The sequence below is a fragment of the Aedes albopictus genome, chromosome 2, assembly GCF_035046485.1.
Source record: "Aedes albopictus strain Foshan chromosome 2, AalbF5, whole genome shotgun sequence".
NCBI lineage: Eukaryota > Metazoa > Arthropoda > Insecta > Diptera > Culicidae > Aedes > Aedes albopictus.
The window spans coordinates 40,721,601-40,740,800 of record NC_085137.1 but is presented as its reverse complement, the minus strand read 5'-3'; the positions used below and the strand labels follow the sequence as shown (position 1 = coordinate 40,740,800).

At 45.8% G+C, this 19,200-nt stretch overlaps 1 protein-coding gene across 1 annotated transcript; it reads left to right on the top strand.

The window, feature by feature from the left end:
* Positions 1-2,959: 2,959 nt before the first annotated feature.
* LOC109409127 (dynein axonemal heavy chain 8) lies at positions 2,960-18,270 on the top strand. The gene is made up of 13 exons (XM_019682539.3): positions 2,960-3,592; positions 3,650-3,830; positions 4,492-6,447; positions 6,508-6,762; positions 6,821-6,977; positions 7,041-10,052; positions 10,117-10,272; positions 10,336-12,484; positions 12,547-13,219; positions 13,277-13,410; positions 13,473-17,238; positions 17,309-17,487; positions 17,545-18,270. The coding sequence occupies exons 1-13, from the start codon at positions 3,071-3,073 to the stop codon at positions 18,214-18,216; spliced, it is 13,812 nt and encodes a 4,603-aa protein (XP_019538084.2). The 5' UTR covers positions 2,960-3,070; the 3' UTR covers positions 18,217-18,270.
* Positions 18,271-19,200: the final 930 nt, after the last annotated feature.

The following is a 19,200-nucleotide window of genomic DNA, read 5'->3' as shown; positions in this document are numbered from 1 at the left end:
AAGGATAATCGATGAAAAAATCCCGGAACGAATCCCAGGAGAAGTCCCTAAATGTATTCCGAGACGAGAGGAATAAATCCCTGGAGAATTACTCGAAGGAATCCCTGTAGGAAGCTCGGGTGGAATCAATGAAGAAATCTCGGTGGAATTTCTAGCGGAATAACAAAAAGAATTCCTGGGAGAATTCTTGACAGAATCCTGGAGATATGCTTAAAGAAAACCCGGGAAGAACAAGTAAAGGAATCCTGAAAGGAATCCCGGAAAAACCCCACGAAGCATTCCCAAAGGAATCCCTCAGAAGGAATACCTGAAAAATGACGGAATACTCCCGGGAGAAAACCCCAGAAGAGTCCTGGGAGAAAACTCTAAAACAATCCTAAGAAGAATCCTAGGAGAAATCTTTGAAAGAATCCTGTTTGTTTAAAACAATCCTAGGAGAAATCCATAGAGGAATACCGAATCAATGAAGGAATTCAGGGAATAATATTTAATAGAATGACGAGTAATATCCCCGAAGGAATCCTGGGAGAAATCTCAGGATCAATGAAGAGATCTTGGAGGAACGAAATTCCAAAAAAAATCTTAGAGGAATCCTTGAAATTCCGGGAAGGATCAAGGGAGGGGCCCCTGAAAGAATCCTGAAAAGAATTCCAGGGGAAATTGCGAAAGGAATTTGCGAGACAAATACCGGATAAAAGCAATGAAGAAAGTCTAGAGGTGTCTCTGGAGCCGACCTTTTAATACCAGGAGGAGGAAGGAATCTCTGATGGAATCCCTGGAGGAATAGGGTGATTCGCCATTTGTTGAACACTACCCAAATGTTGAACAACTTCTAAAAATTGTATTATAGAATGAACTTGATCTGTTGAACTTAACTCTAATTTTGAGAAATTGCTGTTGCGAAATAAGCTTTACCGATCACAAATATCAAAGTCACACTGTAGTTACAAGAAATGGAAGTATGACCTCTATACTTCTACATTGTTTAAAATAACATTTTCATTGTATTCCAACTCAATTATTTTTTTTCTTGATTTTTTTTAATCACTGCGTTACATTTATAATGAAATCCATGATCGAACTGTTGAACACTGGCATAACCTAAACTGTTAGCATGACTGCCATTTTTTTTCACTTTACCTAATCGTTCACTTCAAAGGTTTTCAAGAGCTTCTAGGGATGTTCCAGAGGTGTTTCAAAGGGCTTCAGAAATGTTCCAGGGGTTTTTAGGGGATTTCAAAAGCGTTCCTGGGAAGTTCCAAAGGGATTCAGAGAGTTAAAGGGGTTCCTGTAGTGCATTAGAGCATTCTAGGGACTTCCAGGGGGTTTCAGGAGCAATCCATGGGGGTTTTGAAAGGGTTCCAGGGACGTTCCAAGGGTGTTCTAAGGGGATTAAGAAGATTAAAGGAGTCCCAGTGGTGTTTCAGGGCGTTCCAGGGTGTTCCAGGGGGTTTCAGGAGCGATCTAGGGGTACTTTGAAGGGTTTGAGGTGCATTCCAAGGGTTCATGGAGTCCCATGGGTGTTTTAGGGGTTTCCAAGAGTGTACCAGCGACATTCAAAGGCGTTTCAGGGTGTATCAAGAGCGTTCTAGGGGATTTGAAGAAACTTCAGTGGTTTTCAGGGGGTCTCTGGGGTGTTTCACGGGATTTCATGTAGTCCCAGGGGTATTCTAATTGGTCTCAGGTTGTTTCAGGGGCGTTTCATGGGGCTTCATGGAGCGTTACAAAGCATTCCAGAGGTGTTCCATGGAGTTTCAGGGGCGTTCTGAAGAGCTTCCCAACCAGTCCTGCAAAATATCAGTCTCAGTGCCTGTTTTTCAGCCGAAAATGAATGACTGCGGAGGTCGTTTTCAGTTCCTCGATGTGAGAACTGACAGAGTCCGAGAGCTCCATTCGTGAGCGACCCAACAAGATCAATTCCCAATCATCCACACACTACTCATGCTGAAAGGCCATTCGTCTCAAGCGGTGGCTTGTGAGAGTGAGTGCCCTATACGCTACCACGGGTGAAAACACTCAACTACAGAAAATTGAATGGAAATTTAGCCCTGTCAGCTCTCGGTTTCAGCACGCTGCGTGCGAGTGTGAGTACCTATTCCATTCGCTCCCGTGTTGCTGATCGGAAAGCAACATTGACAGGAAAACCAAAACGGAGAAAATGAAAGAAGCAAAATATCGCTATCATAAAGGCCTGTCGAAAAATTGCAGCACTGTTCCCAACAAACATTTTTGCTGAACAAGAGCTGAACAAACGGTTCGTTGACAATTTTTAGCTTAAGAAACTGGTTTTCAGCTACTTTTGTTACTCGGGTTCAATATGTTTCAGGGGGTCCTATGGGGCATTCCAAAAAGTCTTAGGGGGTTAATGGGCGTTCTATGAGGCTTCAGAGTATATCAGAGGCGTTCTAGGGAGTATCGGGAGCACTCTAGAGATGTTCCAGGTGGTCTCAGAGAGTTTCATGGGGTTTTCCAATGAGATGCGACTCCTTGTTATTTGAATAAATAGTCACTAAAACGACTAGCTGAGCACAAAACACAAAAAAAAATGCGGAAAAAAATCCACCACTGACTGCAAAATTATCGGATGACGGGTCATGTAGGGTAAAATTTTATCGAATGTTGGACCCACGGTTGGACCACTGTCGGACGCACATCGGTTAACTGTTGAGTCTATGTCGTGTGGTAGACCGGCAGTCAAACTTGTAGACTCATCATCATCATGTTTAAAGAATCACACGATTTTGTAAAAACAAATGGCTGAGGCAGATAATAACAGAACATGATTTTCCGACGAAACTAATTAGGCTGATACACGCAACGCTGATAACTAAAATAGAGTGAAACTGCGTGAAACAGAGTGTCGCCGATGATGCGCTTCCTAACTTGCTGTTCAACATTGGGCGAGGCCGATCGGTCGATCTAGCGTGTAGAGAGAGATCACGTGTTCTCAATCAATATTTCTATCGCAGTAACCTTCTTCCGTTAAGCTGTCAAACCTTTGCATGTAACGGTGTCAACCGGAAGTTCAACAGAACCAATTTCGACCCGGAAATTGACCCTTCTTTGAATTATGGAAGAACAGGATGCGGACCGTCACCTCAAAGCCGTCCTTCGAACGGTGGCCCTAGCTTCGGTACTGGGCAATGTTACCCAACTGGTCAAACGACGTCGCGGAAGCCCACCCAAAATTACCAAAGAGCAAGAGCTGCAGCAACACCTGGATCGAGCCAAAGATGCCCGGGCCGGTCGACTGAACGTCATTGGACCGAAGCATCGTTTCATCCTGGAAGGGGCGGCCCACATCTTGAACTTGGACCCCGAAGTGCTGATAGACTGCGCCGCGGACAAGGATGAATCGGTGCAGAAGATGGAGCGGATGTTCGAGGCGGACGGCATCAAGGGGCTGCTGGTTTACTACGGGATGTATCCGGCGCCGGATTTGACCTCCGGACGGTACAACCCGAAGCAGAAGCGGCAGAAGCTGATGCAGACGCTGATTACCGACGGAACGGGCGAGAAGGTTACCGAGGTGTGCGTCGGGGCTTACCGGCATAACGAGAGTAGGGCGGTGGAAGTGAAGAACTTGGGAGAGGTTAGATATTGCAGGGGCTTAAAAAAAGATTGATGAACTAATGACGGATGATTTCAGGATATATTTTTGATTGCGATCACTATTCCGGAAGGATGCTCAATTATTTTCACGTTGACATCGTTGATGGAAAACGTTAGCCAACCAGCGCTGGAATGTTTGAAGGATTACGGATTGTGTACTGATCTGCAGAAAAGTTACTTCTTCCACGGCGTTGAGACGTTCATCAAGTTTTTGAAAAGTAGGTATTGGTTATACTATGAAACAATGAATGTTTAACCATTGAATGAGGGGGTAAACATGGTACATTTTGCAGCGGTACAGAATTGATATTTGAACACGCAAACACTCTACTCCCATACTGCCGTCGGACGCATAAATGTCACATGTTACATTTCGACATTTTAAAGATTTTTATGTCAAACATGACACTTTGATACGTAGTTTTTGAAATATTTTGTCAACATATGAATTTATGTGTTTCGATGGTTGAATTGTTGAAATGTTGAAAGTTAATCTAATGCGACAATAATCAAAGGTTATTTCGGAACTTAAAATGTGTTTTCTCGTGTTTTTCTATTGTAACATGTGACATTTATGCGTCCGAGGGCAGCATAGTAATCAATACATTCTCCCTATCCCTTGGTGTTTGTATGGTCTGCTATTACTCCTCCTTTCCATTGTCTTTGAACTGACTTGCGCTCTCATTGCCCCACCAAATGCTGCAAAATAAACATAAGAATTTTCTAGTTCAAATGACTGAATCAAATTTTAATTGAATGTTCTTTTAAAAAAATGTCATGAATTTTCTTGTATCTCCATCAGATACCAGTATTTAAGAATTGAACTTATAAAAGTTTTAAATAAGTAATCAATTAGACTAATGCATCCAATACGTCTAGGTACCGAAAAGGACATTTCCGAGCGGATCATGTTCGAAGTCGACCACAATCTGTACAAGGGCTTCCTGCTGACTGCGGTTCAGGTCGAAGAAACGTCCCACGATCGGGAAAAGGTCTACATGGCGGAACGGGCCTTTGCCTGGTGGATGCGCCAGATACAGTTTGCGTTGACCCAGGGCGACCAGATTCGACGCGATCCGTACGATGTGGGCCCGTTGCACGAGCTGGAATACTGGCGAAGCATGTTGACCAAGTACACGTCCATAGCGGAGTTTATCGAGTCTCGGCCGTTCGTGGGATATTATACTTGTTTGAAGTTGTCGCGTTCGAAGTTGTTGAAGAAATGGCGGGACATGGACAACGAAGTTACGAGCAAGTTGAATGAGTCGCGCGACAATGTGCGGTACATAAGTTCGATTGAGCGCTTCTGGGATCCGCTGTATCGGTGCGAACCGGATGAAGTAGCTGGGACAATTTCGAGCTTGTTGACGATTATCAGACAGGTGTACAAGACATCGAGCTTTTACAATACGTCAGACAGAATAACCGGACTGTTATCCAAGGTGACCAATCAGATCATCATGAACTGTCAACAATACATGACATGTCGAAGGAAAAGTACGATTTATGAACAGAAAATGGAAGATATTCTGGCGAAGATCCAAGTTTGTAAAAGCCTGGATTCCATTTATCGGTTCCATTATTACAAGACGGTGAACGACATGGAAGAGAGCCCGGACGAGACTCCGTGGGAGTGTTCCGATATGTACATTTTCGGAAAGATGGACACCTTTAACGTTCGACTGGACAAAATCAAAAACATTATGGAACTCTACCTCAAATATCAGGTTATCGACCGCATTGGAATTGCTGGAACAAGTACTTTTTCAAACCGCATCAAAAAAGCGTACGAGGTGATCGCGTCAAAAACGTATGATCCCTTGGTCCATCGACAGCATACGTTCGATGATGACTACGAAATCTTCCTGAAGGAGATAAAAGCAGCGGAGACTGGATTGCAAAAGTTCACTAAAGAAATGCTGTCCGTAGTCCCAACAATTGAAAGCCGTCTGCTGATGTTGAATCGCTTCGAGAAGCTCCAACTGGAGTGCCTCAGCCTGGATCGACGATACCTGGAAGTTGCAGTTATGCTAGAAAAGCAGATATTCGAAATCAAAGATTACTACAACGAGAACCGCGCCGAGCCACCGATTGTGTGGTGCGTTCCGAACAGCGTAGGTCGAATAATGTGGGCGCGGTCGCTGTTTTGCAAGATGGATGATCCGATCAAGGTGCTGAAGACCCGTTGCGTGATAGAGCATAAGAAGGCCCAACTATGCGTCAAGTACTACAACTATTTGAGCGAGGTACTTCTGCATTACGAGATGCTGCACCACAGAGCTTGGTGGGACTTTGTAGAACAGGCCAGAGAGAAGTTGGAAGCTCCGATCTACCGAAAGAACATCCATACAAACTGGATGGAAATGAACTTCCATCCGTTTCTACGGCAGGTCATTAAGGAAACTGAAACGGTTCTGAAGTGGGGTTTAGCAGCTCCTGATTTCGCCGTATTGTTGGTTCTCCAGAAGGATAATCTGTACAACGCCTATGAACGAGTTAAAGATCTACTGAGACGGAACAACGCTGTCAGATTGGCCATACCGGTGATCTTCCTACCGTTAATGAGGACAATGCTGATCAAGTTGGAGCAAATTTTCCTACCCGGATTGACCATCATTACGTGGATGTCTTTGAACTTGACGGATTACATGAATCAGGTCGATCAGGTTCTCACACGGGTTGAACAGTTCGTCAAGGAAGTCAATGACATCCGCGAAGCACGGATCGAAGACATTCTCTATTCGTTTGCCAACACCGATTTGATTGTGCTTCCCAAAGATGCCGTAAACGCTGAGGAGTTCTCGGATATGAATGTCAAGTACCGGCAGACCATTGGTAAGTTGAGCTTCAATACTGATTTCTAAGCGACACAGACTGACTTGGTTGACTTTTTAGAAAAATACCTGGAAAAGAAATCTCAAGCCATGGAGAAGGCAACGATCGAGCTGATAAACAAGTTTGTTGAAAACATCGAGGTAGCAGAATTGGATGAGAAGGGTAATCGACGGTTCCAGCTTCCGCTGGATCAGATCACCAACGAGAACCGAAGACGGGAGGAAGCCCTACCGATCGACAAGTACGATTGGATAAGCTTCGACAAGATTTACAAGGCGTTGGCGTACCCGTCACCGGAGATGCACCGGAAAGCATGTAAGATCTAGCATGTCTCGTTGTATTACACAATTTATAATAACAAACGCTCTTTTAGTGTTCCAAGATTATACGGGGCTCAACTATGATGTAACGCTACTTCACATCGACTGTATGGAGTTGTTCGCTTACTTCAACCACCGGATCATATCAATTTTCGTGAGAATGGTGAAGGCATCTCTGGAGAAGTTGCGTACGCGTATCAAACTCCTCAAGTAAGTATACTGCCTGCTTCTAACCTCTCTTCCATCCCAATCAAATCCCTTCTGTTTTTGCAGTCTACAAATGAACAAAGCCGCGACCCTGCGAGACATCCAGCCACTGCTGATAACGGAGATGGAACTAGAACCGGAACAGTGTGTAATTCAACCGTCACTCGAAGAAATACAAGCCAACTTCCAGCGGGTGATCATGAACGTGGTTGAAACATTCTATGCCGTGTTGACTTGGGGTAGACAGGCCAAAACGGAGGCGCGGAAACTTCGCCGTCCAGTTCTGGACGAAATCCGTCACGATAAATCCTGGTTCAGAATGATCTCCGAACATAAGGAGGTGTCCCGTTTCATTCACGAATTTGACGGAGGGCTGTTGCTCGTTCAACCGGATATTGAACACGAACTTCGGTTGATGTACAACCACTACGAATACATGTGGAAGACTGATCTCTTTGAAGTCCCACTCGAAGAGAAACCCGCTTTGTTCGAACGAATCCAACTGGACTTGGGAAGGATCGAATTCATCACACATGTTGGCCCAATTTTGATTCGATCTGGCCATGTGATCAAAGGCGTCTTACTCAAACTGCTGGAATTCTATAATAAACGAGTATCGGAGATCGACAAGTTCATTACTGAACATGATGCAACTCTGAACCGCACACTTAAAGACTTGGACGACATCAAAATGGCAATGGAGTGTCTACAGATAGTTCAGGACAATTTCACCTTCATCGACGTAGATCTTGGATTCATCGAAGCCACGTACAAAACTCTAGCTGAATTCGACTTAGGAATAACTAAAGAAGACAAGGATCGCGTCTATGAATTAAGAGACGGCTTCAAAACGATGGCCAAGAAGGTTGAAAAGGTGGAAAACGACATCATCGCCCTTCAAGTACCACTGCAAAGAGAGTTGGCCGAAGGAGTTGAGTTCTTTGTTGACGAGATCAACGAGTTTGACCGGGAGTTCGACACCAAGGGTCCCATGGAGGAAGGAATTTCGGCCAAGGAAGCTAGTGATCGTGTGTTGATGTTCCAGGGCAGATTCGAGGAGCTTTGGCGCAAATTTGAAATGTATGCCAGCGGTGAAGCGTTTCTTGGTCTTAAGGTTAACGATTATCCGATTCTGCACAAGCGCAAGAAGGAGTTCAACCTTCTCAATAAACTTTACTCGTTGTACCTGCAAGTGATGCGAAGCATCGACGAGTATTACGAAACGCCATGGGCCGACGTAGACATCGAGAAAATCAACACGGAGCTGACGGACTTCCAGAATCGTTGCAGAAAGCTACCGAAGGCAATGAAGGACTGGTTGGCGTACATCGATCTGAAGAAGAAGATTGACGACTTCAACGACAGTTGTCCTCTGCTGGAGCTAATGTGCAACGAAGCCATGAAAGACCGACACTGGGAAAAGTTGGAGAACCTGTTGGGATGTAAATTTGAGGTTGAATCTCCGGACTTCACCGTTGGGCAGGTTATGGAAGCTCCTCTCCTGGCGAATAAGGATGATATCGAAGACATATGCATTGGAGCGGTCAAAGAGAATGACATCGATACTAAGTTGAGACAGATTGTTGCGGAATGGTCCGTCGTCAACCTGCAGTTTGCCAACTTTAAGAATCGCGGCGAATTGTTGATCAAACCCACCGAAACGATCGAAATAATTTCAATGCTTGAGGACAGCATCATGATAGTGAATTCGCTTGCTTCCAATCGTTTCAACGCCCACTTCAAGAAAGAAATCATGCGCTGGTTGCACAAACTAGTTAATACAGGTGAAATCTTGGAAAAGTGGCTCCAGGTGCAGAACTTGTGGATCTACCTGGAAGCGGTGTTCGTTGGAGGTGATATTTCAAAGCAACTGCCACAGGATGCGAAACGATTCGCCGGAATAGACAAAATGTGGGTTCGTATCATGTTCCGAGCCAGGGATAACCCGAACGCCGTAGAATGTTGCACTGGAGAGGAAACGATGGCCAGTACTTTGACGGCTTTGCTTGAACAGCTGGAGTCTTGTCAAAAGTCGTTGACTGGATACCTCGAGTCGAAACGACTGATATTCCCACGTTTCTTCTTCATTTCGGATCCGGTTTTGTTGGAAATTCTTGGACAGAGTTCAGATCCTACGTCTATTCAAGGTCATCTGTTGAGCATCTTCGATGCCGTTGCTAGAGTGGAGTTTGAAGAGAAAACTTTTGGAAAGATTATTTCGCTGTTTTCGGATAACGGCGAAGCGGTTCCTCTGGGTAGACCCGTGTTTTGCACTGGAGGAGTTGAAAACTGGCTGAATCGACTGCTTGTTGAAATGCAAGATACCATTCGTGACATCCTGGCCAACATGGCGCAAAATTTGAACAGCCCGGAGTTCGAGTTCATCACTGGATTCCAAACATACTGCGGTCAAGCTGGGCTGGTTGGCGTACAGCTCCTGTGGACCCGAGATGCGGAGTATGCTTTAAGAAAGTGCCGAACTGATAAGAACATAATGCGCAAGACCAACCAGCGTTTCCTGGACTTGTTGAACAGCTTGATCGAGTTGACGGTGAAAGACTTGACAAAGCTACAGCGAATTCGGTTTGAGACAATGGTGACCATCCACGTTCACCAGAGAGATATCTTCGATGATTTGGTACGGTTTAAGATTAGAACGCCCCTTGACTTCGAGTGGCAGAAGCAGGCCCGGTTCTACTACATTGAAGAGACGGATGACGTGATTGTGAAGATTACGGATGTGGACTTCATCTATCAGAACGAGTACCTGGGTGTGACCGAGCGTTTGGCGATCACACCACTTACTGATCGATGTTATATCACGTTGGCGCAGGCCATCGGAATGTCTATGGGTGGCGCTCCCGCTGGCCCGGCCGGTACTGGAAAGACCGAGACGACGAAGGATATGGGTCGAGCGCTTGGGAAGCTCGTGGTTGTGTTCAACTGCTCCGATCAGATGGATTTCAGAGGATTGGGTCGTATCTACAAGGGTTTGGCGCAGTCTGGATCGTGGGGTTGCTTCGACGAGTTCAACCGAATCGAACTTCCGGTATTGTCGGTGGCTGCTCAGCAAATTTAGTAAGTAAACTTCATTTGATTTTCTACTTGAATCTGAAAATAATCAGTTTAATGATTCCCACAGTATTGTCTTGACCGCCCGCAAGGAGAAGAAAACGGAGTTCATATTCAGCGATGGTGACACTGTATCATTGAACCCCGAATTTGGCCTGTTCATTACAATGAATCCTGGTTATGCCGGGCGACAAGAGTTACCGGAGAACTTGAAAATCATGTTCCGGTAAGTTCTTGTTCATTCCCTTCTGATTATCCTGTATTGACAAATAAATTAAACTGTTGACAGATCCGTGGCGATGATGGTGCCGGATCGACAAATCATCATGCGTGTAAAGCTGGCCAGTTGCGGTTTCAAGGAAAACGTCATTCTAGCTAGGAAGTTCTTCACGCTGTATAAGCTGTGCGAGGAGCAACTGTCGAAGCAGGTGCATTACGATTTCGGATTGCGGAACATCCTCTCCGTATTGCGTACCTTAGGAGCCCAAAAGCGGGCAAATCCGTCCGACACAGAGGAAACCATTGTGATGCGAGTCTTGCGCGACATGAACGTTTCCAAGCTGGTAGATGAAGACGAACCGTTGTTTATTTCGCTGATTGAAGATCTGTTCCCGGGTATCAAGCTGAGCACCTCAAGTTACAAGGATCTACAGAGAGCGATCGCAAACAGTGCGGAGTCACTCGGTTTGATCAACCATCCAGAGTGGAACTTGAAGGTCATCCAGCTGTACGAAACATCACTGGTCCGACACGGTTTGATGACCTTGGGACCTACGGGAGCTGGTAAAACTCGCTGTATTCACACTCTGTTGAAAAGCTTCACCGAACTGGGTATGCCGCACAAGGAAATTCGGATGAACCCGAAAGCAATCACTGCTCCGCAGATGTTCGGTCGCTTGGACGTAGCCACAAACGATTGGACGGATGGTATTTTTTCGACCTTGTGGCGACGAACGCTCAAAATCAAGAAGACGGAGTATGTGTGGCTAGTGCTAGATGGACCGGTAGATGCCGTGTGGATTGAGAACTTGAACTCCGTTTTGGATGATAACAAAACCTTGACTTTGGCCAACGGTGATCGGATAACGATGGCGCCCAATGCAAAATTGGTCTTTGAGCCGGATAACGTGGACAACGCATCGCCAGCTACGGTCAGTCGAATGGGAATGGTGTTCATGAGCGCGTCGGTGTTGAAATGGGAACCAATATTGAATGGATGGTTGAAAGCGAAGCCAACGGAGGTTGCCGATACGCTTTGTAAGTTCTTTCACAAGATCTACGATGATCTCCACTTGTTTGTACAAACTAGACTGGCAGCCAAGATGAAAATACTAGAAGCAATCTACATCAGACAATGCTGCGATATTTTGGAAGGTCTGATCGCTCCCAAGGAAGGCACACAGATCGAATTCTCCGACAAACACTTGGAACGTCTGTTCCTATTTTCTGTGATGTGGTCCCTGGGCGCCGTACTTGAACTGGAAGATCGCGAGAAGATGGGCGAGTTTATTGCGAAGCATCCTTCCAAAATGAAATGGCCAAAGCTGCAACCCGGTGAAACTATATTTGAGTACGTTGTTTCGGAAGAAGGTACTTGGGAGCATTGGAACACTCGAGTAGAAGAATACATTTATCCAAGCGATAGCGTCCCGGAGTTTGCCAGCATTCTCGTACCGAATGTGGATAACGTGCGAACTGCTTATTTGATAGACTTGATAGCAAAGCAATCGAAGGCAGTTTTGTTGATCGGTGAGCAGGGAACTGGCAAAACGGTAATGATCCAAGGATACATGCTCAACTATGATCCAGAAAGCCATCTGTCGAAGAGCTTCAACTTTTCATCCGCTACAACGCCGAACATGTTCCAACGAATCATCGAATCCTACGTTGAAAAGCGAGTCGGAACGACCTACGGTCCCCCAGGACAGCGGAAAATGTCTATCTTCATCGACGACATCAATATGCCGGTGGTAAACGAATGGGGCGACCAGGTGACTAACGAGATCGTCCGGCAGCTGATGGAGAATGTCGGGTTCTATTCCCTTGACAAACCCGGCGACTTCTCAACCATTTTGGATATTCAACTGCTGGCAGCTATGATTCATCCAGGCGGAGGCCGAAACGACATTCCTCCCCGACTGAAGCGACAGTTTTGTGTGTTCAACTGTGCAATTCCTAGCAACAAGTCCATGGATAAAATTTTCGGCGTTTTGGGTGAAGGTTACTTCTGCGAGTCACGATTCAATCCAACGGTTGTGGGATTCATTCCGAAGTTGGTTCCGTTGACGCGGAAACTGTGGCAAGCCACAAAGATCAAGCTGTTGCCGACTCCCGCTAAGTTCCACTATGTGTTCAATCTGCGTGACTTGTCCCGCATTTGGCAGGGAATGCTCACGATACAGTCGGAGGAGTGCAAAACGATTCAAACGGTTCTCAATGTAAGTTCATTTGAAGATATGTAGAGTAGAGTGATCTATGATAACAAATTTACCCATTTTAGTTGTGGCGCCACGAATGTACACGAGTCATTGCTGATCGCTGCACGAGCTTCGCCGATCGGGATTGGTTTGTGGCCAAGATGAAACAACTGGCAGAGGAATTCCTCGAAGAAGATGACTTGCAGTACTACACAGAAGAGGAAACCTACTTTGTGGACTTCTTGCGAGACGCTCCGGATCCAACAGGCGAGGAAGGCGAGGATGTGAGCTTAGAGCCACCGAAACTGTACGAGGAGATTCCTAGCTTCGATGAGACCACAGCTCGGGTGAAGATGTTCATGGAGCAATTCAACGAGCAAGTCCGGGGGGCCAAGATGGATCTCGTATTCTTCCGCGACGCTTTGATTCATCTAATGATAATATCGCGTATCATTAGGACTCCCAGAGGTAACGCTTTGTTGGTCGGTGTCGGAGGTTCCGGAAAGCAGAGTTTGACGAAGTTGGCCTCGTTCATCGCCGGTTACAAGTACTACCAGATCACATTGACTAGGGCTTACAACATAAACAACTTGATGGACGATCTTCGCTATTTGTACCGTGTAGCAGGTTTAGAAGGCCAAGGAATATCATTCATCTTTACGGACAATGACATCAAGGATGAAGGATTCCTGGAATACATCAACAATGTACTGAGTTCCGGAGAAATCGCAAACCTCTTCCCGAAGGATGATTTGGGTAATTTTCAGAAATCATAAATCTAGGTAATTCTCTTACTAATCAATAATTTTCTAGATCAAATACTGAATGACCTGATACCAATCATGAAGAAACTAGCACCGAAACGCATACCTACCCAAGATAACTTGTACGACTATTTCATTTCACGGGCTCGTGCAAACTTACACATCGTACTGTGCTTCTCACCGGTAATTTTAGAACAAGTTTCACGTAATTATCACGGTTGCATAAAACGAATAAACTTTTGCAGGTCGGTGAAAAGTTCCGCAATCGGTCGCTCAAATTCCCTGGCCTGATATCCGGATGCACCATCGATTGGTTCCAGCGTTGGCCAAAGGATGCACTGATAGCTGTGTCGAACCACTTCCTCAAAGATTACAGCGTTGTTTGCAAGCCGGAAGTCAAGCAAGACCTTATCGAGATCATGGCCTTTGTGCAGGACAAGGTGGCCGAAATTTGCGTTGATTACTACGAGCGGTTCCGACGCCAGGCTCATGTTACGCCAAAGTCGTTCCTGTCGTTTTTGGAGGGATACAAAGTAATTTACAAGGAGAAACACGACAATATTGCGGTGCTGGCCAGCAGGATGCAGACCGGTATGGTAAAGCTGATCGAAGCTGCCGAATCGGTGGACGTTCTGCGTGTCGAACTGGAAGAAAAAGAGAAAGACATCATCATAGCTACAGATGCGGCAGAAATTGTGCTGGCATCGGTAACCAAGTCGCAGCAGGATGCAGAAATTGTGAAGGCACAGGTCATGGCAGTGAAAGAACAGGCTGATATTCTGGTCGCACAGATTGCCGTCGACGAGGCCATAGCTAACGAGAGCCTCAAAGCCGCAGAGCCTGCACTGCTTGCTGCGGCAGCCGCGCTTGACACCATCCAGCAGTCGGACATTGCCACGGTCAGAAAACTTGGAAAACCGCCATACTTGATCACGTTGATCATGGACGCAGTGTTGCTCCTGTTCCAGAAGCGAGTTCTACCTGTGAAACCAGATCCTGAGCGGCAGTTCTTGACCGCTTCGTGGGAGGCTTCTTTGAAACTCATGTCCGAGACAGGTCTACTGAATAAACTCCAGAACTTCAAAAAGGATTTGATCAACGCCGAAATGATTGATCTTCTGGTGCCGTATTACAAGTACCCGTTGTACACGATTGAAGCCGCCAGGGCAGCTTGCGGCAACGTCGCCGGATTACTTCAATGGACCGTAGCTATGGGAAATTTCTTCGAAATCAACAAGGATGTGCTTCCTTTAAAAGCCAATTTGGCCAGACAACAGAAGAAATCGAAAATAGCGCAGGGGCAACAAGCCCAGGCAGAAGAACAGTTGCTAGCCAAGGAAGCCGAATTGGCGCAAGTACAGAAGGAGTTTGATGAAGCCATGTCAAAGAAACAAGCTGTTCTAGATGACGCCAAAGCGTGCCAGGACAAGATGGACGCAGCAACGGCTTTGATCAATGGTTTGGCGGATGAAAGGGTTCGCTGGACGGAACAGCTGTCCCAGTTCAAGAGTGAAACCGATCGCCTCGTAGGAGATGTGCTGATCCTCACAGGATTCCTCTCGTACACGGGACCGTTCAATCAAGAGTATCGAAACCTGTTGCAAAAGGCCTGGCAACAGGAAATGCAAAATCGAAAGATACCCGTATCGCTGAATATCAACGTGATGGAGCAATTAACCGATGATGCCACTATTGGCGAGTGGAACCTTCAAGGCCTGCCGAACGATGAGCTCTCCATTCAAAACGGTATCATTGTGACGAAAGCAGCACGGTATCCTTTGTTGATCGACCCTCAATCCCAGGGTAAAATTTGGATCAAACAGAAGGAAAAGGAAAATGGCCTTATTGTCACTTCGCTGGAACATCGTTTCTTTAGAAACCACATAGAAGACTGCGTTTCACAGGGTGTTCCTTTACTGATTGAAGACGTTGGTGAAGAACTGGATCCAATCTTGGACAATGTGCTTGAGAAGAATTTCATTAAAATGGGTAACACTTACAAAGTGAAGGTCGGAGATAAGGAAGTGGACGTGCATTCCGAATTCCGACTGTACATCACTACGAAGCTTCCAAATCCGGTTTATACGCCGGAAATATCAGCACGCACATCGATCATCGACTTCACCGTAACGATCAAGGGCCTGGAAGATCAGCTGTTGGGTAGAGTAATTCTTACGGAGAAAAGGGAGCTGGAATCGGAGAGAACGAACTTGATTAAGGATGTTACGGCTAACCGGAGGAAAATGCAGGAATTAGAGGCGAATTTGTTGCATAAGTTGTCAACAACCGAAGGTAGCTTGGTCGATGACGTGACGGTTATCGTGGTGTTGAACACTAGCAAGACCACGTCGATTGAAGTCAGGGAGAAGCTGAAGATCGCTCGTGAAACGGAAATAAAGATCAACAAGGCCCGAGAAGAGTATCGACCAGTTGCGACCAGAGGAAGCGTACTGTATTTCCTGATCTGTAGTATGTCGATGGTAAACTGTATGTATCAGACATCGCTGGTGCAGTTTCTGGAACGATTCGATATTTCGATGGCACGTTCGGATAAACACATCGTTACGTCCCGTAGGATTAACAATATAAATGAATATCTGACGTACGACATCTTCAAGTACATCTGCCGTGGATTGTATGAAGTTCACAAGTATCTTTTTGTCCTGCTGATGGCCTTGAACATTGACCTGGAGAAGAAAACCATCACTCATCAGGAGTTCCAATCGTTCATCAAAGGAGGAGCTGCGTTGGATATCAATACCTGTCCAGAGAAACCTTTCAAATGGATTGCGGACATTGCTTGGCTCAATCTGGTACAGCTTTCATCCCTGCATCAGTTCAGTGACATATTAGAGCACACAGAGCTCAATGAAAAAGGTTGGAAGAGTTGGTTCTCGAAGGAGGCTCCCGAAGAGGAAGTAATCCCGGATGGATATCAGAACATGGACGCCTTCAGAAAGCTCCTCCTAATACGAGCTTGGTGTCCGGATCGAACTCTTTCCCAGAGTAGGAAGTATCTCGCAATGTCACTGGGTCAGAAGTTTGCCGATCCAGTTGTTATCAATTACGATATTATGCTGGAGGAAAGCCGTCCTTTGACGCCTTTGGTATGTTTCTTGTCGATGGGTTCGGATCCTACACCGAGTATTGAAGCCCTAGCCAAGAAGAACGCCGTCAAATGTCGATCAATCTCAATGGGTCAAGGACAGGAGGTACACGCGAGGAAATTAATCGCCACGTCCTTGGAAGAAGGTTCATGGGTTCTGCTGCAGAACTGTCATCTGGGTTTGGAGTATGTCAGTGAACTGATGGTACTGATAATGGAACTGGAGAAGACCGGTACAGGGTTCCATCAGGATTTCCGAGTTTGGGTGACCACTGAACCGCATCCACAGTTCCCGATTACGTTCCTTCAAACATCAGTCAAGTTTACAAATGAGCCTCCGTCGGGCGTGAAGGCCGGTTTGAAGCGTACCTACGGATCGATGACCGTGGAAATGTTCGAATACAGCGAATCACCGTTCTACGTGCCGTTGATTTTCGGTATTTCATTTTTGCATACTGTAGTTCAAGAACGGAGGAAGTTTGGACCACTCGGATGGAACATTCCGTATGAGTTCAACTCGGCTGACTGGTTGGCCAGCTGTATGTTTGTGCAGAATCACTTGGACGATCTGGATCCGAAGCGTGGTATCAGCTGGAAGACTGTCCGTTACATGTTGGGCGAGGTGCAATACGGAGGACGTGTGACGGATGATTACGATAAACGACTGTTGAACACCTTTGCGAAGGTCTGGTTTTCGGATGCTATGTTCATGGAGGAGTTCAGTTTCTTCCGGGAGTACCGGATAATGCAATTCAAATCGCTAGAAGAATACTTGGAAGCGATCGAGTTGATGCCATTGGTAGATCCTCCACAGGTGTATGGATTACACGCCAATGCAGATATTACGTACCAGAGCAACACCACAAAGGAGATTCTTGATACTATCGTGTCGATTCAACCTAAAGGTAATTATTGTCGTTGGACTTCTCGATATGTCTTTTCAACTGTACATTATTGTGTTTTTCTTCTCTATAGAGTCCTCTGGCGGTGGGGGAGAAACGCGCGAAGCCACCGTGGCGCGACTAGTTAACGATATGCTGACCAAGGTTCCCGCTCCTTACGATCCGTACGCGGTGAAAGAACGACTCAAGATTATGGGCCACCTTGGATCGATGAACATTTTCCTGCGGCAGGAAATTGATCGTATTCAGAAGGTTTAGAGTTTGTCCTATTCAATTAAAACAGAAATTAGGAAGTTTTCTTCCCAACAGATTATTCAACTGGTGAGAACAACGCTGAAGGATTTGCTCCTGGCCATCGACGGTATAATCATTATGAATGAACAATTGCGGGACGCGTTGGACAACATCTACGATGCCCGCGTACCGGAAGTCTGGAAGCGCGGTAGCTGGGCGTCGGCTTCGTTGGGATTCTGGTTCACCGAATTGATCGAAAGAAATAACCAGTTCTACACGTGGTGCTTCAAGGGTCGGCCGAACATGTTCTGGATGACAGGATTTTTCAATCCGCAGGGTTTCCTCACTGCTATGCGACAAGAGGTGGCCCGAGCCCACAAAGGATGGGCGCTGGATGTCGTAACACTGCATAACGATGTGACGAAGATGTTGACGGAAGAATGCAAGCAACATCCCGATGAAGGGGTTTTCGTTTACGGTTTGTATCTGGACGGAGCTGGCTGGGATCGCAGGAATAACCGCCTTCAGGAGTCTATCAACAAAGTTCTCTACACGGCCATGCCTGTGATACACATCTATGCGATCAACTCCACTGCACCCAAAGATCCAAAGCTGTACGAATGTCCCGTTTACAAGAAATCGAATCGTACCGACCTGAACTACATTACGCCGCTTTGGTTGCCAACTTTGAAAGCACCAGATCATTGGATATTACGTGGAGTTGCGTTGTTGTGTGATATTAAATAATTTGTAATTCGTCAGTTGTTCATGCTGTCGTACAATAAACTTATTCTCACTTAATATTTTAGCGATTTGAGACCATTTTTAGAGCATTTTTTATTGTAACATTACATCTTTTAGATGCATTATAACAAACGAATCTTGACGAACTGGATAGATTTGCTACACTTGGAAACAAAATCAAGAACAAAAACAAACGAGATCACATCGAAATAGAGAGATATTGAGATAAGAAAATATTGACATGGTATAAGACCTGCAGATTAAAGGAACCGAGAAAACTCCTAGAGGAATTTTCGGAGGAATTCCTAGAGGAATTTTCGCAGGAATTCCTAGAGGAATTTTCGGAGGAATTCCTGAGGAATTTCCGGAGGAATTCCTAGAGGAATTTCCGGAGAAATTCCTAGAGGAATTTCCGGAGAAATTCCTAGAGGAATTTCCGGAGGAATTCTTAGAGGAATTTCCGGAGGAATTCCTAGAGGAATTTCCGGAGGAATTCCTAGAGGAATTTCCGGAGGAATTCCTAGAGGAATTTCCGGAGGAATTCCTAAAGGAATTTCCGGAGGAATTCCTAGAGGAATTTCCGGAGGAATTCCTAGAGGAATTTCCGGAGGAATTCCTAGAGGAATTTCCGGAGGAATTCCTAGAGGAATTTCCGGAGGAATTCCTAGAGGAATTTCCGGAGGAATTCCTAGAGGAATTTCCGGAGGAATTCCTAGAGGAATTTCCGGAGGAATTCCTAGAGGAATTTCCGGAGGAATTCCTAGAGGAATTTCCGGAGGAATTCCTAGAGGAATTTCCGGAGGAATTCCTAGAGGAATTTCCGGAGGAATTCTTAGAGGAATTTCCGGAGGAATTCCTAGAGGAATTTCCGGAGGAATTCCTAGAGGAATTTCCGGAGGAATTCCTATTCTATTCTGCTATTCTGCTATTATCAACTGGCTTTCGCCCATCTGCGTTGTCTTTTCACTAGGCAATACGTCTACCAAT